Source organism: Podarcis pityusensis (assembly GCF_964106645.2).
Source record: "Podarcis pityusensis genome assembly, chromosome: 6".
In the NCBI taxonomy this organism is placed as follows: Eukaryota; Metazoa; Chordata; class Lepidosauria; order Squamata; family Lacertidae; genus Podarcis; species Podarcis pityusensis.
The window spans coordinates 46,057,546-46,078,103 of NC_138030.1; the positions used below are offsets into that span (position 1 = coordinate 46,057,546).

Sequence of the window (20,558 nt, forward strand, 5' to 3'; positions counted from 1 at the left end):
GAAAACATGAATGAAGGAGGAAGAGCAAAGTCTCAAGCATTGAAGGTTTTGAGATGATTTACAGAGACCTTCTGCAGGTGCCATGGGAGGTACGCTGATGCCCAAAGATGCCATGTTGGCAACCCCTGAAGTGAAGCATCTGAACCCACTGAAATCTACACACTTGAACAGAAGAGTCGTTATATGTTGTATTTTGAATTGGGGGGGGGGGAGACTGCCATGCAAAACACATACAAGCCAGTTCTTACACAGTTGCAGTACTTTGCTGGTAAAAGCTGCTATTTATACACTCATAAAAGGTGCCCAATCCAGGAGTCTCAAATTGCACTTCCCTTAAGTGCAGCGCTGAACGTCAAAGCCTCCAAATTGCAAGCCTTAAGGACATAAACACGCTGGAGTGGATTTAGCTTGCCCATTACCAGTTATTCATTCTTGGTTGAAAGGTCGAGTACAAAATCAAGGTGAAAACCAATCCTTAAATAAACGCAGGAGGGAACATACAGGTTTCCGGTGTAATTGGATGAACCCCGGTGAAGACAAATGGGTTGCTTCAAAAGTCAGCAAATCTTAAAATCCTTTTTATTTAAACCCCTATTGTTAAATATCAAACTTGAGAGATAGCGGGGTGGGGGAAGCAAACCTTTTGATTTAATGTTGGGCAATGGGTCTACTTCAAGGATGAAGTCATCTTTCAGAAAGAGAAAGCCTACAATGGAGAAGAGGTAGACGAGGATGAGAGCCAGAAGGGCTGTCAGAAGAATGGAGCGTCCGTTGCGTGTCACACTTTTGATGACATTAAATAAGGTCTCCTCCCGGTAGATCAAGTCAAACAGCTGAAACAGAAAAATAATAATAACTTGCTTATATATAATCAGTCTGAAGAGAACAGGCATTCTGTGGTAGTCCTTCAGGCACATAGTATTTATTAGCAGGTGAATGATTGCCATTCATTAATCACCAACATCCCCACTTTTCTCACAGATAAATGTGGACGTTCTTTTCCATAAAGGAACAAGAAGCCCTTTGGACTCTTGCTTCAAGAGCCTAGCAACTTCTCGGAACAGGAATTGGTTTGGTGTTGCTTGACAGTACCAAACTACCCCATCTAGTCAATGATTTGTATTTCTTTCTTGCCCACTTCATAAAATGAATAATTGCAATCCTAGCCAGCTAGGGAGAACAAAGCAGGCATAAAAAGAGGTGAAATGTTACGTATACAACAGGTAGATAATACAGAAGAAATTAGCATACCAAGATGCTGTAGAATAGTTCGTGCACAAAGAGTCCCAAGACGCTGGTCAAGATATAGGCAACATGATAGAGAAATTCCATATCCATGATCATGGCCTTATAGCCTCGGATGAATGTTCCGCGGTTTCCAACAAAGCTCACCACAAACACAATCTTATTTGTCAGCTGTGGAACAAGCACAAAGCAGAGGGGGAAAGAGGCAAGCAGTTACTTTCTGGAGTGAGTTTATGCTGTTTATTATGCTACTTTAGCTTTATTGACAGCAATCTTCTGCTTTCAGTTAACACTGATATAAATCCATTGCCATTAGATTTGCAAAGACAAACTGGTCTTAGCTCTAGGCATGGTGCCAGTACCTAAAACCCCTTGCTTCTTTGTTGGTTGGTTGGTTTGTCTCCTTAATAAAATTTATGCACTGCTTGATTGTGTAAAAAAAAAAACACCTCAGCATTTTACAAAAGATACAACAGTAAAATCAAGAAAATTTCACAACCAAACCTAAAAGCACACAAAAGTTAAAATACTAAACTAGATTAAAATTACTTCGATTTTCTAAGCATCTAGATAGACATATTTAAACAAGAATGTTTTTAACAGGTGTCAAAGAGTACAGCGAAGGCGCCTACTTGATCTCAATAGGCAAAGGGTTGCACAGTTTATGGTAGTTCAGTGGAACTCCTTCCCAGTTAAATATGTACAAGACTGCAGCCAGAGTTTGGCCTGAGGTTAGCCAAGTGACTTACATTGAGAGCTCCCAGTATGTTCAGAGTGAGTCCAATGCCCAGGTGGTAGATGGATCGTAGGATCAATGCCACAAGGAGCGGTCGGATCCCATAGCGTCGGGTAAAGAGAGCCATGATGGAGAAGCAGATTAAAAGCCAGGAGAGCAGGGGGATCAGTGGAGAATCCAACAGCCCTGGAAATTCACAAATTAATTCATTAAGTAGCCAAGACATTTGTTTGTAACATAACCTCCAGCAGCTGCTGTGATGGAGCAGAACTGCTCTCCTGACACTGGCATCGCTGAGACTTACCTGGAAGGTGCAGGGGTGGGGAAGGGTGATGTTTGGATGCACACACACGCCCACCAGCCCTGGCCTTGCCACTGTCCTGTCCCACCCCACACCTTCCAAGTGACAGAAGTGGAGCTCTGCATGCCCCGCTACTGATCACATCGCACAGCATTAGGTTAGAAGAAACAAGCTTCAAGAGCACACAGCATTAAAGCACTTGCATAGCAGCAGCCAGTGAGGCAAAGCAGAAGGCAGTGAATGCCATTACTGTTCATCCACACTTTCGTTTGTGATTTCTAGGCCTGGGTCTCGTCGGAAAATCTGCAGTTTACTGCTGAACTGGAACAAACGTCAGTCGGATTTTCTGCAAAGAACTGCATCTGACAGGGAGGAGAACTGGAGATGCCTCCTTGCCCAGGATGGTGCAGATGTGCTACTAATGCATAACCAGCAATGCCTAGTGGGAACCAAAGATGCCATCACCCTGTACCCACACAGGCACTGCTAGCCATTCCCCAACAGCACAGCTGCTCAGTGGACCACATCCTGCCTCATCTGTTTTCAACCCCAGATCTGAGCACCCAGATCTAAAGGGATGCATTGCTTTTAGGAGACCACATCAGGGTATGTACAGTCTACCATGAGTGTCATCTACCTCAGAGGTTTTCAAACTTTTTGAGTCCATAGCTCCCTTGAACAACGGCATTATAGAGTCCAGTGTCGCCCGTGGCACCCCTGACCATCATTCAAGGCACCCCAGGGTGCCATGGCACACTGGTTGAAAACCACTGATCTACATGCTTGTTTGTTTCCAAAAACACTCATAATATTCAAACGGAACACAACTTCTTACTGGGAACTGGTTTACCAAAGGTTTGGCAGAAAGGTTCTTTCCAAAGGGGGTTTATTTTTAATGTTCACAAAAAGATAAGTGATTAGGGTTTTTGAAATGATAGCTTATTTGAGGTAAAGAACTGCTAGCGAGTTGGCTGCAAAGGCATAGCTGGCAAAATTGACTGAAGAACCACAGGGCCTCAGATAGCATTTTCTTTGCATGAATACCAAGTGGACAGAGTACCCCTGCAAAGGGATCCATGAATGCTGGCAATGGTTGTATAAAAATCAAAGTGAGCCTGATGGAACATATACCCATTGAGGATGCCTCGACGTAAGGATAGAATAAAGCAATGATGATGTTTATGAAGACAGCCAGGTTGAAGGAAATGCTTCCCCAGAGTGTCATTCTGCGGGAGAACCAGTACATCAGTGGATTGCCTATGAGAAGAAAGAAAGGCAAAGCTGAGTATATCTTGTATGCTTTTGGAAAGTAGCACAGAGCTCTCCAAAGACCCAGCAATCTCAGTGCAATTATTTATAGAGCCAGGGATCAATGCTCTTGTTTCCCCAACCCAGTTGCAAACACTATCAATTGCCAGAAACTGGGACATAATTTTCAAATGATACCTCATATTTGTGCTCACCACATTTCAGTGGACTGCAGCACATAAAACTGGTCCGGGATCATGTCCTCATTTCATTCTTTCTACCTCTGTTTTCTGTAGAAAAACTCACTAAGATTTTCAGTGCTAACACGTTAAGCAGGGAGGGTGAAACAGCAACCCTCCATATCTTATTGGACTCCAACTCCCATCAGCCCCAGCCAGCATGGCCAATGGCAAGGATGATGGGAGTTGTAGTCTGGGCAGCTACAGGTTAGCCACTGTTGATTTAAAGGGACATCCAATCAGCTCTCTCAGAGCTAAGGGAGGGGAATAGGGATGCTGCAGATGTGCCACCCACCCAGCAGCCTCCCTGACTGGTAGTCTCTGAGAATCCCCACACAGCAGCGTTGAGAGATGTCAATGTCCATGCAGAGGCTGCCTCTACAGATTCAGCTCATCGTGGCCTTCATGACTACTACGGGGCTACCTCAGTTCATCACAGGCCCCAACAAGTGGAAGGGCACACTCTTGAACTGGTCTTTGCTATAGAGCGAGTGGCTGCAGAGAGAGTTTGCAATGAGCTCATTGTCATGGGTAGATCATTCCTTGATGACACTTGGACTGGCAACAGCAATATCCTCCTGCAGGGGTGTGGAACTACTGAATATTAGGCGCCATCTCTTGTATTTTCGGCAACAGCTGAAGACCTTCCACTTTCAACAAGACACTTGCATTGAAAACTTTCCCAGTCTGCACCTGTACTGGAATTGTTTTAAATATTTCCTTTATTATTTTACTACTTTTTGACTGCCCCTGGGTTGCTTTGGGAGGAAGGGCAAGATACAAATTTAAAGAAAAAAATAAAATAAGATGGTCTGCCCCAGAGACTTATAGAATTCAATGGATTATTGAATCATCTAGGGGTTTCCTGATTGACATGGTTGGCACTCCTGAAAAAGCTGTGGTCTCACTGTGAAACAGAAACGGCTATTGAAATGATCGCTCCAAAGCGCCCTCTCCAGGGCTATGGAGTCTGCATGGGCCCATGATTCTCTGGGGAGCTGCAGGGAATGAATTGGGTGCCACCTTCAGGACAGGGTCAGTGGAGCCTGGTGAACATCACTTGACTATCCATACTCCTCAACAGGTGCTGCAGGGGCTTGAGCTGACATACAATTTGACATTCTAACTTATAATCTGTACAAACAGCCTCCTGCCTTGTTCTAGTCTTACTGCGCAGTTTCTTCTGCCATTCCATCTCATTGTGGAGGAAGGACGACTGCTCAAAGAAGTCACTGACTTTGCTGCCCTGGTCATCCTGCTCTGTTGTGGTGAACAGGCGGTATTTCGTCTCTTTGGTCACAAACTCGCAGATGCTGGGCACCGGGAAGATGATCTGCTCCATGCTGCGGTCCAGGCGCACAATCTGGGAGAAAGCAGAGATTTGAGGAGCCTTTGGTTCATATCCTGGAAGGGACCTAGGTCTTTCTCCCACTTTATCCTGGTAGCTTAAATATGGGTCAAAGCAGTTGAAAACCGTATGTATAAAATATACAGCTAAAACCAGTGCATCTATATATGTGACAAGCACCCGCAGCAGCGAAACCCAGGAAATAAGCATCTGGGTTGGGGCACAATGTCTGCTAGAGTTGCAGCTAACAGCAAACAGCATGGGCCAGTGCTTCAACATTGGCAGGCAAGAGTTAGCATCACCAGATGCAGCATCATAAAGGTTTTTATATGGCTCAGGATAAGGTAGAGAAAGGACATGACTAGGTGGAATCTTGAGTGAGTCAACCACAGGGCATTTTTCAAAGAGATTTGCTAGTCACAAGGGAGGAGGCTACATTAGTGTATTCCGGCACGATTCCTTACACTCAAGCAGAACTAATGGGATGACAGCTGACAGGCAGGAGCCTGAGCTCTTGAAAAATTGGTTACGCAACTTAAAAGCTGCACAAGCAGCAGCTCTGGTGGCTAATAGAGCCATCCTAAAGTTGAGGATGAGGAGAGAAATTCTGTAGAGGAGAAACCACCATTTCCTAAAGCCTACTGGCTCAAACCAGCCAGAGCTGGAGGTTTTCTATTGTGTACTGCCTTTATTCAGCTTTCATGAAAAGTAGTTTTCCCACTATTGACACTAATGGAAGAGAAAACAATAATGCTAATTTCAGAACTGGTGTACATTTTTGCCATTTGTGAGGGCAAATCAGAGGAGGCCTTGGAATCACAGTATCCAAGGCCTCTTACGGAGATTTCAGAGCAGGTCATCCACATGCTGTTAGATAATGAAATGCAGAACTGTATATTACACCGTTTAGATCATCTGATAGAGAAATCCAGATACCAGACATGACCCCAAAAAATTATAATTACACGCAGATTTGAAAACGTGTAGAGATAGCCATGGAAAAAGTCAACGCCACCTCTATCTGGGATGTGTGCTTCTCATAATACGCTAGTGGATCTTCCTCTTCCTCTTGGACAGGAGTTGTTGATTTCAGCATCTGGGTCAGCTGTTTGTTGTGTAGAATGAGCTGTGAGAAAGAGAAGGGGGAAATACTATGTCCTCAGCTTGTAAAGGCCCGAGGGGAATCTCCTTCAGCTATGTATTAGCAATACATTTCCTTGTATTTACTAGGTATGACAAGCTCTGGGGGGTGAGGGGAGCATATATAGTCAGGGTAGACAGGGCCTGCGCTTCCCTTGGGAGACAGCCATTCAATTCAGCACACTAATTAACAGCCAAAGACCACTAATCTGTAAATTACAAATCAGTGCCCATAAATCCCCACACACAGATTGAATTATAACTGGGTAATGATTGTGGTCTTAGACTGTGCAATGTGAGCAAACAAGCTCACAGCCAAGCAGTCAATGTGGCTATCTCTGAAAAATAAAAGGAACGTTGGTTGTACCACAGGGAAAACTCACCTGCACTGCTGTATAAAGAACTACCGGGAGGTGAGGGAAAGTGTGTCCAGAGACCACTATGCCCACAGGAAAGCAACACAAAGCTGTACAATCATCCAGTAGATTTCCTACTTTGGTGTATGGGGTTCTTTTTTCCTCTTCTGGTGTAACATACTATCGCTCAAAAGCTTTCCCCCCTGTTCTTGATCTGAAGGCCAGGAAGTAACGCCCTTTCATTGTTCCATTCTGTGCCTCTGTGACCTATTGTGAACCCAGGGATGAGGGTGGCCCTGTGGTCTAAACCACTGAGCCTCTTGGGCTTGGCAATCAGAAGGTCGGCGGTTTGAATCCCCACGATGGGTTGAGCTCCCATTGCTTTGCTGCAACTCCTGCCAACCTAGCAGTTTGAAAGCATAGCAGCACAAGTAAATAAATAGGTACCACTGCAGCGAGAAGGTAAACGGCATTTCCATGCGCTCTGCTTTCCGTCACGCCGGACGCAGTTTAGTCATGCTGGCCACATGACCCAGAAAGCTGGACAAGTGCCAGCTCCCTCGGCCTGAAGCAAGATGAGCTCCACACCCTATAGTCTCCTTTGACTGGACTTAACCATCCAGGGGTCCTTCATCTTTTTTCTTTTTTCTTTTACCTTTTATTGTTATGCCATTGCCTATTCCTTCCTGTGCCCTCTGGCTACCCTGACTCTTAACCATGCACCTTGGGTCATTCTGGGCAGCTAACAAATCCAACAGGGTCAAACAGCAAAAACAAATAGTAAAATCAAACAGTAAAAACACCATATAAATCATAATATATACAACAAAAATAGCCACTAATATAAGGCATATGTCCACAAACCTGTTCTGATGTGTGTGTACCTCCACAACAGTGAGTAAAGTTTCTTAAGTAGAGCCAACTGCCATGCTCTAGCCATCCAGCCACTCAGTGATGTTTGAAGTTTGCCTGCAACCCACAGCTCTGTTTCATATCTGCTTCTCTTCCTTGACCACCTTTTCCCAAAGCCTCTGTCTCTTCTACCTATCTTTAAGTTTCTGTTTTTTGGTCCACTGGCAACTCTGCCTCCTTCCCTTAGCCACATTGCCCTTGGGCCTGTGCACAGTTTTAATCCCTGAAAACTATTTGATTTCCCTCACAAACAGACTCTTTGCCCAAATGCTGATGTAGACAGCTTCACTACCTCCGCAGTTAAAAATAAATAAATGCTTGTGAACATTCCATGGCATAAATGTTTCTCAATCACAGCCCTTGGTTTCACTAGCACAAAACATCTCAAAAGCATTACAACAGTGTTTTAATAAAATCCTTTATAAACTGACAAAGTAGCAGTGTCCTTAGTTAACATCCTTATGGATTTGGATCATTGAAGGCTTGTGTAGCTTCACCATCTCCACATTTCACCTCATGGGAAAATGTAAACAGATGAAAAATTAAATTATGGGAAACAGCTGCAGAACTGCCCCTTACCAGGACTGATGCAATATGTCAGCAGTACTTCCTAAGCACCTTCCTGTTTCAATAGGGAGCATACACATACCATAGAAGAGATCCCTTCCTCCTCCTCCTCCTGAATTCGTTTCACAGGTTTTAAGAGATGCTGGAGCTGCTTGTTGTGCCGAGACAGCTGAAAACATAACGAAAACAAACACTGAATTGTCAGAGCCTAACAGCTGACTACAAAGTCATTTGTGGATAGGTGAAAGCTTGTTTGCTTTGAAGCCTAATGTCACTCCGTTACAATCATTAAAAAAAAAGTCTTTGCATCAGTGCATCCTTTCAGAATGCACATCACCAGTTCAACCAAAAGTAGCGCTTGTGCCCATCATTTGGACAGGAACATTGGGATGCTCCTTGCTGGCAGGGCTTTCCCACCAATGATGGAGCAACCTCCACAGCAAAGGTTAGGAGAGCCAAGCCGGGCTGGGTGGAGGGATACCTCCATCACATCTAAACTCCCTCCAGCACAGCAGATTGGATTTTTTAATTGCTCTGCCCATCAGTTGTACCATTGCTTCCTCTTCCCCATTTAAAGGTTTATATGGAGCTGTGGGATGAGAGTATGGTACACACACCAAAAAAAAACAAGGTACCTCCTTGATCTGGGTTTGTGTGGAGAAAGAAGGAATAAAAACTGAAGGGTAAAGTGGATTTGGACTTGAAGAGAGAACAAAACCCCAGATGTCTATTTCTTTCTGTTGGAAGTGTGTTGTACTGCATGCGGGTCAAGACTGCAGCTCCATCCACATATCAACTGAGGCTGAAATCTTCCAATGTTGTGCTTGAGAAACTATTTTAATTGGTCTGGGGGGAGAATGTGGGAAGAGCAACCCTTTCTAATCCATCCTTCATCCTCAAGGGCACCAGTGCCTAGGAAAAGGGAAAGGAATCTTTATCAAGCAGTAAAGCATTCATACAAAGGATACCTGTAGGGCTAAAATGTAGATGTTGTGTCCAACTTCCCGAGGAGAAACATCAGAGTTCTCACACTCTTCTTCTTGAACATAGGCTTTCTTAATGACATCAACCTGTGAAATATTTCAAACATAAGTCCTGGTCACTAAAGCAGGAATCTGCTATAGGCAAGGCTATAGCAATAGCATAGTAAACAGGTAGGCTTGCCGTATGAGCAGAGAATCTGCTATTCTGTGAAGAATTTGGTGTCCTGAGAATCACAGCTTTCATTTTTAATAAGAAAACACACAGCCTTCCTGTTACTAGCTCTTGTAGAGAAATGGACTAAAAATCTCAGAATCCAGAAGGGTTGAAAATAATGCCCTGAGTCTTTTTCCCTCCCACATAGCTGCCCCATCCTAGAGTCCACAAATTCCAACCCACCTCACCAACCCCTTATTCCATTCTAGTCTTTGCCAAATGTTTCCAAGTAGTATGGAAACCAAAGGGCAGCAAGGCAAATGTTCGTCAACTGACCAGCTAGTGTCTCAATTTTGACCCTACTGTATTATGGTCTCTGGGCAAACCTCAGGCTTGTGAGTTGATGAAGACCCTTCCAGGCCTATTTACTGGGCGTGAGGGATCTCCCGAGGCCATGTCCACTCTCCTCAGGTCACTTCCCCTGTTCCCACGCCATGTCCCTCACAGACCCTGCTTCGCGCCCTCCTTGAGGGCTTTTGCCTGCCTGGAATGTGTTCTTGGAACTGGGACAGAGTGTGTGGTTTGTCTTGTTGGAAGAAGAAGATACGTGGGTACAGAAACCTTGGGCTTTTGCCGAGTCACATCCATTGCTCTGCCTGCTCCTGCCTCAAACTCTACCCACCATTGGCATGAGGCTTCCAAAATGTTGCCAGCAAGGAAATGCAGTCCTCAGGTTGAAAAATGTTCCACACCCCTGCTATAATCTATTATTCTCTTGGTCCCTCTGCTGAATTTGCCAAGGAGCAAGGTAGCTGGCATATTGTCTGAAGAGTGCTCAGAGATGGTACCCATCTAACATGGTGCAGACTAAGACCAGTTACTTAGGAGCAAATGGATTCCACGTACGTGAAGTAAAACAGGTTATATTTCTACAAGGCTCTGTCAAGAGGGAACTGCAAAGCTGATAAAGAGGAGGATGAGAAGCTGCTTAAAGGATGGATGTCCTATATCCCAATTGTGCTCCACACAATTCCAGGTCCCCTTTATTTCAATAATGATTTGAAGAGCAAGAGATCTCTCAAAAGCAGGAAAGACCACACAGAGCTATCCCAGGCCCCTCAACCTTCTTACCAATTCCTGAGGACGAAGGCTGATGAGAATCCTCTCAGCATTCTCACTGTCATGCCTGCTCTCCATCAGGGCCAGCAAAAGCTTGGAGGCATTGTCCTAATAACAAACAAACAAAAGCTACTGCAGTAAAGATAGATGGTTTCAACACACCACGTATCTAGAGCGCACTCACTCTGCAAAGGATCAATCCTCCATCAAAGCTACAAGAGAAGTCAGGATTCCAAAGGGATGAGGGAGAGCAAGGAGGAACCAATACATACTATGACTGGGTGGGCAGTATTTGAGAGGCAGGAAGCAGAAGAAGCTTGGTGCATGCAAAACCCTGTTTTGGCGCAAAGAGCTAGAATGATCACATTCAAATACGTTCTAGTCTGACCATGAAATAGTTGCATGCAGGAAGTCAACCCCCAACATGAAGCATCTCTTGCCATCCCATATCTCCCATCCCTCCCTGTCCCATCACCACATTTCCAGCCAAGCCATCTACCTTTAGCTGAAGAACCAAGTCCATTCGGTACTTGCAGAGGGGGCTGATGTCATTGAGGATCAGGGCTGTGATGATGTCTATGCCGTTTGACTCATGGGTCACAATGCAGCTCTGTGGGTTAATACAAGGGAGTTACTCAACTGGTTCACAGCCGACTCCAAATCTCTGCTCCTATTCAAATGCTGAGACATAAAAATTGATGCTTTATCCAGCATCTCCATATTCTGAGTGTGTGAATCAAGGTGAACTCACGATTTCACTGGATTATGAAGCAATGTGATTTTATCCACAAGTCAGTTGGGGTTACCTGGTTCTCATGACAGGGTCCCTGGCAATATTCTGTCAGTGTCTCCAGAGTCTGGGTGATGAGGGCCACGTTGTATTCATTGATGTAGAGGCCCAACAAGCCCAGCCGTCCTGTGGTACTACCACACATAATATCCAGAAACTGCAGGGTTTCACACACCAGATTGTAGTTGGTTTTATTGTTCTGACAGCGGAGGAAGTTCTGTGAAACCAAGAGCAGAGTTTAAGAGGCATCTCAGTGGCGGGCATCTTTTCAACAGCAGACATCACTTGGATATGAGATGTGCTGCAGAAGGGACCCATTTCAGTGCAGGATGCCCACCTGGAGATCCCGGTTATGATTCTCACACAGCAGCTGCAGGAAGCGAAGAATTGGCTCCATGATCAAGACAGACACACCCATTTCATTGCTTTGGTTTCTATCCCTTGCATCATGGCCAGTCCGGAGCCCTACACCCATTGGATAACGGGATGGGGCGCTGGGCAGCATGAAAGATGTGACTCGTTCTGCAAGGAAATCAACACTTGATCACTGGCTTAGCATATGAGCTGTGGCAACCTGTCTGGAAGGCCTAAAGCCAGTCTGACTCTTCAGAAAAAGAACCCCCAACAGGCATCCCCCTTTGTTCCACTGAGCCTCTCCCTTCCTGTAAGCATCACCCAGCAGCTCAAGTGATGTCCCCTTTTTGACACTCTGGAAGACACGGCCACTGAAGACTTTGTAATGTACTGACAGAAGGCTCACCCATTTTGCTGTCCTGGAGCATGGCTTCTACCAGGAAGCCGAGATACCATGTGGTTTAGGCTGGCAACAGTGACACACACCAAGGATCCCTGCCCCCAGTAATTAGGTGTTTCCCTAATATAGTTATTGCCAGCCTGGATGACAGACAGCCTTTCATCTAAGCTGGGTGTTTCCTGGAGCTTTAGTTTATTAAGGACCAAGTTAACCTTACACTTGCAGAATGCTGAGGGAGCTGGCTTAAAGATTAAAAAAAAATTTTAAGAGGCTTAAAGAGATAAAAAATTTGCACCCATACTGTTTCTCAGTGCAAGGAACCTTTATTTTACCATGGAGGTCTGCATTCTTTCAGGAGTAATCTATGGGGGAATGCTTGCTGGTGATGGGCAGGGCCAAAGTCAGCATGTGGGGGAGCGGGTTAGAGCAAAGAGTGGTTAGGGCACTTCTGTCTCTCTGTCTCTCTTCTCGTCATCCACATGAGGTTGAGGGTTACATGCGACCCATAAACCACAGGCTCCTCTCTGCTGTCACAGGCTCTGGTGAGCCCAGAATAAACTGGGTTTCCACATACCTTTGCTGGTATGGTCTGGGGAGTCTTTGTCCTCACGAGGTTTGTTGCCAATATCACTCATGTTCACAGTCACTGTAGACTTGACTTCCTGCTGAGCTTTCTTCATTCGGTCATGCAGAACTTTGAAGAACTTTTCTGACTTCTTGTCACCCGTCATCAAGTTATAGAATGATTTCTTCAAAAAGGGTGGGAGGAACAGGGACAGTGGTTAGACACTTAGACCTTGCAGGCTTCCCATAAGCATTTGGGAAGCCGTTGCAAAAGAGCAGGGTGTTGGATTAATGGGCCTTTGGCCTGATCCAGTGGGGCTCCTGTTCTGTTCTTATCCTGCTAGGACCGACCATTTCTTCCAAGGCCATCTGGATTACCTTTAGCAATCACAAGGTCTTCTGACAGGCAGCTCAGGTTTCATATTACAATTGGGATCTGATGGTCACAACACAAATTCCTATCCTGCAGATTTCCACAAGCCAGACTCATACTAAATTAACATTTTCCAGATTGTATCAAGAAGGAAAAGAATAATGACCACAATGAAAAGAAGGATACCCAGCAGAGGAAGTCCATGGTTTGGTCTGCACCATCAGATTTATAATATGACATCATGCTTCATCAACAATTTCCCCCAGAGGTAGGGAAGTTAGAATCTTACAAGATTTATGATTCATGTTATAGTTGAGGAAAATTATACTCCCATCAGCTTTTCAAAAACTTTTAGAAAAGCTTAAATTAGAACAAAGTTGGATATGTGCCTTTCAAAGTTAGTTATGCCCAGATCAGGTTTCTACAATAAAGGAATGTTAATGATAAAGTCAAATGTTGTCACAACATGCTATTTTAAAGATGCACAGTAGAGGGAGCAAAAGTTGTTTAAGAAAATCTATTACAGTCATACCTCTAGTTCCGTACCGCTCTGGTTACGTAACTTTCAGGTTACGAACGCGGCAAACCCGGAAGTGTTTACTTCTGGGTTCGCCGCACGCGCAGAAACAATCTGCATGCTACGCGCAGTAGCGGTGCTCTACTTACGGACTTATCAGGGTGTGAACAGCACCCCGAATGGATCGCGTTCATAAGTAGAGGTACCACTGTACTACAGTTAGGCATCTCAAGGGTACGATTTTAAAGAAATCTGGCTAGATGTCTTACAACTCATTCCTTCTTCCAATTATATAGTCAACCAACTGATGTAATATTATTTTTTTAAGGATTAATTCCACCAAACATGTTTTGTGCTCGCTTGCTGGGGCACCCAAAGTCGTTGCCGCAGGATCACATCATACCATGGGACAGTCAAATTTGGTAGCTCTGTCCCTGCCACGGTTGAGATATGTACCCCACAGTCACAGTATGGCATTAGAAGTTAAACTGAATTTACACTAGGCAAAAAGTGAGCACTTGGGTAGTTATCTGAACTTAAGTGGAAGCCGTTGCAGACACAAACCTGTATCTCTGTGTTGCCCCCGTCCAGCAGCCGTATGGCCAGGCGGATGCTTTCCTGAAAAATCTTCTCATTCTTGGTGTTCATTATGAGGTCAGACACCAGCTTGGTGGCCCCTTCTCTGTCCAGCCGGCACTGAATGGCAGCAATGACTGACCAATCCTGATCTTGGCCTGTAGGCAAAAAGAACATTAGGGGAAGAGGGAGATGGAGGCAGCCGAACAGCTTAAAAATCATAACTTAACTAATACAGGGAGGAAGGCTAATTCAATAGTTAATGTGTCACCCTCAGACATGGAAAAATACGGTGCTCCATTTAATTACTACCCTCGGGCGGTTTATGTGACTTTGGCCCAATCAAGCACAAAAAGATGCAAAAACCATTGATGCTATTAAACTGTATTAAGGGCTACATATCAGCTTAAGTAGCTGGTGATAGTGAATAATTTGTATTTGCAAATAGTATTTGCTACCTTGGCTCCTCTATCCATCAGTTTTCTCTCTGCTTGGCCAGGGATACTAAACAGCCCCCTGGTTCACAGTGATAGCTTTGAAGAGCAGAAGGTAAGGCCCAAGGCTCAGTGGTAGAGCACATCCCCTGCACATAGAAAGCCCCAGATCCAAGCCATGGCAGGGCTGAAACCATGAGAGGGCCACTGCTAGTCTGCACCAGGAAACCCTGAGCTGGATGGACCAAGAGTCTGGTCCACAGTAAGCTGGATGCAACCAACATGTGCACCTTCAAGAACATCTGAAATGCCCATCCTATATCTGTGTCCTGCACACCTGAGTGGCAGAAGATGGATTTAAGGGACTCAGAGAAGGGATGGGGAGAAAATGACACAAGAATGAGGAAGATGAAAGCCAGAACTGCAGACTGCTTACCAGTTCCAGAAGGGTCAACAATCTCCCCTTTGGAGCCAGACCTCTTGGTTTGCAGATAATTAGACAAAAGCATTTTCCTCAATGTGTTGCCCTGGCATGAGAAAGAAGTGGGAGGAACTGCTCATCATGATCATCATTATCTTTTGTATTTCAAACCATAACACAAAGCTATCTGGGTGGTTTACAGTTAAAAAAGGGGGCTGGGGAGAAAGGAAAAAAATATAAAGCATAAAAGCAAAGTCAAAATTAAACAAATATTTAAAATAAACAGAACAAACAACACCCTCCAAGATTAAAAACATGGATTAAAAAACCAAGAGGCCCAATAACTGGTTTAGAAGGCTTAGGTAAATAGAAAGGTATCCACCTGGCACTCAAAAGTTAACAAAGATGATGCCAAGCAACCTCATTTGAAAAGCTGATCCATAACAGTGGTGCCACTACCAAAAAGGCCCTCTCCCCGAGAATTACTCCCTTACTTCATTTAGTGGAGGCACCTGGAGCAGGGCCTCCAAAGAGGATCCTAAGGTTCCAGTAGGCAAGTATGGAAGAAAGCTGACCACTGTAAGGAACAAGATGCTGGACTGCATAGACCTTTGGTTTGAGCCAGCAGAACTCCTCCTAAGTCTTTAATATTAATGATCCATTTCATTCAGGCTCTCAGTGAATGAGTTAAACTCTGTGAAAAAGCAGTGACTGGACAGTTTTTGTGTAGTTACAAGATGCAGTGCCTTGTTATGAAGATGGGGGATCCTCTCAGAACGTGGTAAAACAGGTCTGGCTCTTTGCCCAGAAAGCCTACCAGGGAAAACAGACTGAAAAAGTGAGTTTGCTGTGGAGGTACCTTATATGTGAGCCCAAACCTCCTCAGCCACTCACCCTCTCTCCATATTTGTTCCTCTTCATCAGCATCTGCTGCAGTGTCCTCAGCACCTTAATGCAAAGCTTCTCCTCACTTTCCATCAGGTCTTTGGTGTGCTGGACCAATCTAGCAACACAAGAAGAATTCCTCTCATTTCCACTACCAGTATGCACACCCACCCACAAGGAATGTTACAAAATACCAAGGACCCTGTTCCTAACTAGACAAGTCCACAGGCCACATCATTCTTGCCAACCAAGTCTCAAAGCCTTTAATTCTTTCATGCCAGCCAGCACTTTTTATCTCCTCCTTCCAGGAGTAAAAAGTAAAATAGGTAAAGGACCCCTGGGCGGTTAAGTCCAGTCAAAAGCGACTGTGGGGTTGTGGCGCTCATCTTGCTTTCAGGCCGAGGAAGCCAGCATTTGTCCACAGACAGCTTTCTGGGTCATGTGGCCAGCATGACTAAACTGCTTCTGGTGCAACGGAACACCATGATGGAAACCAGAGCGCACGGAAACACCATTTACTTTCCCGCCACAGCAGTACCTTATTTATCTACTTGCACTGGCATGCTTTTGAATTGCTAGGTTGGCAGGAGGTGGGACAGAGCAACGGGAGCTCATTCCGTTGCGGGGATTCGAACCACCTACCTTCCAATCAGCAAGCCCAAGAGGCTCAGTGGTTTAGACCACAGCGCCGCCCACTCCCAGGAGTAGCCGGCAGGGCAGGACACTATTGCAGACCTGGCTTCTCAGCAGCAGCAGCATCACCAAGATGGCAGTACCAAGATGGGGGGGGGGGGCAGCAGGGAGGTTGAGGCAGTGTAAAAGCCCCACTCATGTGCTACCCTAACCACAATGTCACTACCAACCTGTCCCAGATCACTCTCCAGAATCTGTCTTCCAAGACCCACTTACTTGGAAAGGAAACCGCCACTTTCGCAACGCTGGTAGGCTTCCGTGCCTTCCATGAAAAGCAGTTCTGGGCGGTGCAAGACGTCCACCAGGACTGAAAGTTCAGCTTCTACCAGGGGCTGCAAGCGCTCCTCCAAGGAATTGATGATGTCCTGGAAAAGCACAGTCTCGTCAGGGCAAAGCTAGATGCAGCTAGATGAGATTATGCTGCAGCGTAATCTGTTACTGAGTGCAGAATTCAGCATCCTGAATATCTTGGCTTTTGTAGAAAAAGGAAGGTGCAAGTTTCTAGTTTTGAAGCCTGCAAAGAGAAACCTGAAAATGTGTGGGCACAACCAGAGTATCAAGTATACGAAAGATCAGAGCTGCCATTTATGCAGGCTTCAGAAAGGCTGTCAACAGAATTGGGAGTTTCCTCAGAATGGCGTTCAGATTTTTATTTCTGACAGAAGAGCACCCTAAGCCCTTCCTTGGGGAGAAGCACACCCTGGATACCTTCCAAACAAGACCTCTTCTCAGTCCCTACCTGCAGCTTCTCAATGATGTTTTTATAGTCCCACTGGTTGGTTGTTGCTGAGACCCGAGGGAAAGTACGTGAAGCTGTCTTGTAGCTGGAGGCATTCCTCTGTGCATTGCTGATGGAGGCACTGTTCAGCAGGGAGCTGACGTGGGCATCAAGGTCCATGGGTAACGCAATGGAGCGGCTCTTGGCTGAAAGGAGAAAAGGCTTACAAACAAGGAAGGCATCTCAAGGTACACCCAGGGAACCTGGGTGATATCCCACAGCCTTGGTTCTGGCAGATCACCCATGCCAAGCCTTCTGTGAAGAACTAGTAGACCCCATGTTGGAGACCCCAGCTGGCCACCTCTGGTAGGAATTTCAGCCATGCAAGATCTCAGGTTCCTAAATAACTGCAAGGAGAGAAGGTCTGTAGTCCAGCCAAACTAGAGGACTCAAGGATGTAGGTCTGATGGCTTTTCCTCATGTTGACCACAGGGGACAAAGCCCAGACAGTCCCCCTGACTCACTCAGCCCAAGACAGTTCCTTACCAACCATAGCCAGCGTGCGTATGCAAGCTTCCACTGAGCCCTTGTGTTGCTGCTGCAGCCAAGGACACTCCAAGAGCCTCATGGTAGACTGGAGGAGCTGCACCACAATAGTCTGGTGGGTCTGCAAGAGAGGTGAGGCATTTAAGGGGACTGTTTCAGCACATTGCTTACACTGCTGTATCAGCTTCTATTTGGATACAATGAGACAAGGGGACCATGAGATCAGACTATAGGTGATCCATAGATCCTGGAGTTTTTAAAAGAATGTAACAGCAGCTGGGGAGGCCTGAACAGGATCAGGGCTGTGGTACTAGGGAAGGGTTAACCCTTTCCCTCCATACCATTTTCCCAAATCAAAATTGCAAAGTAGCAGTTTAACTCACAGAGGGAAACATAAAAAGTATATTTTCCCCACAAAGCTAGCAGCAGCAGGTGGGGGATGCACAAATTGGATTAGGGAAAAGGTCAGGTGAAAAGGGAAATAAATTAATAATAATAATAATAATAATAATAATAATAATAATAATAATATATTTATACCCCGCCCATCTGGCTGGGTTTCCCCAGCCACTCTGGGCAGCTCCCAACAGAATATTAAAAACACGATAAAACATCAAACATTAAAAACTTCCCTAAACAGGGCTGCCTTCAAATGTCTTCTAAAAGTCATATAGTTGTATATTTCCTTGACATCTGATGGGAGGGTGTTCCACAGGGTGGGCGCCACTACCGACCCTCCACAGACCTGATCTGATTTTGCTGTATTTACATTTAAAAAACTAAGCAAGGTACCCAATCATGGATCTCCCACTGACTCGTCTAGTTACCCTTAGAACAGCAGCTTATCAAATCAACCTCTTACAGTGGTTTTGTTTTTCGATTCTAAACTTGAGTTGAGGATCCACTCAATTGCTGATTGCTATCCTGATTCAAGTGGGAGTGAAAGAAAGAATGATAATATAAAGTGTGCAAACTGAATCCTAATTTTTAGCTATGGAGAATATTCTACTTCTGCTTCAGCAGGTGACACTGAGCTTCTCAAATACCTTTTTAGCTGACAAAGTATAGGCCAAGCCAAGTGGCATTCACCTTATGAATGCATCTGTCCCTCAGAAGAGAAGGGAAAGGCATGCTACAGCTGGCCTATGTAGACACAGAATTATACTGCAAATCTTGTTCCTTAGAAGTACTGGGACCAGTGACATCCTTCCCAGTTCACAATTATGGTCCTACACTGGAACGGATTTGAGAACTGAAGCTACCCATTTGTACCTGTAGTGAGGTGCTGTTCTCAGAGAAAGGAGAGCTGAAAAAAGCATGGATTGTGTCCAGCACCACAGTGAGTACATACTTCTCCAAAGAGGGATCTGCCAGGCGCTTCTCACGCTTCTTGCACACCTGTGAAGATGGAGATGAAAAACAGTACTTCACTTTTCAAAGCACTCCTTCAACATTATCTTAGCAATCCTAACTACAACCCTATAAGGTAGGTTGATATTATTATCATCCTCCCATTGCAGATAAGAGGCTGTGGCTGAGTGGCCTCCTTCAGGCCACCTAATGAGTTTGTGGCTGAGACAAGTTCTCAGTTTGAGATTCCTCAGCTCATGCTTTTAGTGCCACCATTCCACCAGAACTGTTGAGGCAGTGGATTATAGCTCATGGGACCAGAAAACAGAGCATGGAGATAATATTTCCAGAGTCCAGGTGGCATCTGTGAGTCAGAAGACTGGCATCTCCTTCCCTAACCCCAAAGTCAGGGAACTGTGCAAAGTTTGCCTCTACCATGAATTACCAGTATTCTGTAATAGTAGGCCCTGGCTTGGGAGTTCCTAGCCTTGGGGCATACTGCCAAGCAGGAACAAATGTGCATTGCCTACAGTCATAATGGCACATTATAATTTGAGGAAGCAATTTCTCGTCAGACGAAACACAAGGACAATAAAACAGCGTCCTGCTTGGAGGACGGCATACCAGCTCCAGCACACTGAACAGTAATGAAGAGCCAAGACCATCTAGCTCAGCATTCTACCTTCCAGCTGGCCACATGCCAAAGGGAAGTTCACAAGCAGGGCATATCAGGGATATCTATTCCCTCCTGACAGCCTCCGGCATTTGGTAGCCAGAGGTTTACCGTCTTCAAACTCTGAAGTGATGCTGGCTATTACAGCTAATCCATTTGCAACTAAGCACAAAGAAAATACAGAGCACTGTTTTGTTTTACAGCGCCCCAAATGAAAACTGTAATCAAAAACACACTGGGTTCCATAAATTATATTTAGTGCTCCTCTGAGGTTCTTTCTGCTCATTCTTGCATTAATGCCACCCTGCCTTTTCATCATGGCTAAGCGCCACTAATAGACCCATCTGTCACATGTGGTCACTAAATCCCATTGTTTTTGTTTCTGTTTTAATAAAACAGCTATTTTTGCTAATGGCCAACAAAGCACCTTCAGCAATGAATTCTACAGATGGATGAGGTGTTGTGTGACACTTCCTCCTTCCGCCAATTCTTCAGCTAACTAGCTGTTCATATAACTGCCATCAGCGAAACATCAGGCTTATGCTATGAGCAAAAGGACTTCCTTTTCACAAAGGGCAGTGGGAACCTCTCTCCCTAGTCCCATTATCCCAGCCACGCTATTTAGGTACCAACACTTGCCCTGGCCATGTCAAGAGTGAAGTTCTCAAACAGTGTCCAGATGTGGTTGCTAGTGTAGATCTCCTTCATCTCCACCTCTGTGTCCACGTAGCAATGGTTGACAAAGTTGACGTAAGCAATCTTCACCTGAAAGAGAAGAAGGGATGGGTCAGAAGCCCCTGCCTGGAGTGGGATGAGAAGAGGCAAGGCAAGAAACCTCCACACTTATCCCTTCAGACTTCATAAGAGCATCTTTGTTTATATTGGTACCCCCAATACTTCTCTGAACCCCCATCCA

General features: G+C 45.2%; 1 protein-coding gene across 2 annotated transcripts in view; it reads right to left on the reverse strand.

Annotated features, from left to right (window-relative positions):
• The window catches only part of ITPR3 (inositol 1,4,5-trisphosphate receptor type 3), a 98,635-nt gene that overhangs the window by 5,937 nt on the left and 72,140 nt on the right, over positions 1-20,558 (reverse strand). The window contains exons 32-52 of one of the 2 annotated variants that reach the window (XM_081009954.1): positions 20,282-20,407; positions 18,892-19,017; positions 17,620-17,740; positions 17,095-17,279; positions 16,572-16,720; positions 15,672-15,780; positions 14,793-14,883; positions 13,911-14,080; positions 12,467-12,641; positions 11,476-11,660; positions 11,155-11,355; positions 10,848-10,958; positions 10,361-10,456; positions 9,061-9,162; positions 8,175-8,261; positions 6,133-6,243; positions 4,940-5,132; positions 3,414-3,539; positions 1,995-2,167; positions 1,252-1,416; positions 641-833 (exon numbers count right to left, since the gene is read on the reverse strand). In XM_081009954.1, the coding sequence (XP_080866080.1) occupies positions 641-833; positions 1,252-1,416; positions 1,995-2,167; positions 3,414-3,539; positions 4,940-5,132; positions 6,133-6,243; positions 8,175-8,261; positions 9,061-9,162; positions 10,361-10,456; positions 10,848-10,958; positions 11,155-11,355; positions 11,476-11,660; positions 12,467-12,641; positions 13,911-14,080; positions 14,793-14,883; positions 15,672-15,780; positions 16,572-16,720; positions 17,095-17,279; positions 17,620-17,740; positions 18,892-19,017; positions 20,282-20,407 (2,995 nt within the window). Of the gene's footprint in view, positions 1-640; positions 834-1,251; positions 1,417-1,994; positions 2,168-3,413; positions 3,540-4,923; positions 5,133-6,132; positions 6,244-8,174; positions 8,262-9,060; positions 9,163-10,360; positions 10,457-10,847; positions 10,959-11,154; positions 11,356-11,475; positions 11,661-12,466; positions 12,642-13,910; positions 14,081-14,792; positions 14,884-15,671; positions 15,781-16,571; positions 16,721-17,094; positions 17,280-17,619; positions 17,741-18,891; positions 19,018-20,281; positions 20,408-20,558 lie in introns of those variants that run through there. The other variant, XM_081009955.1, reaches the window with a different exon arrangement.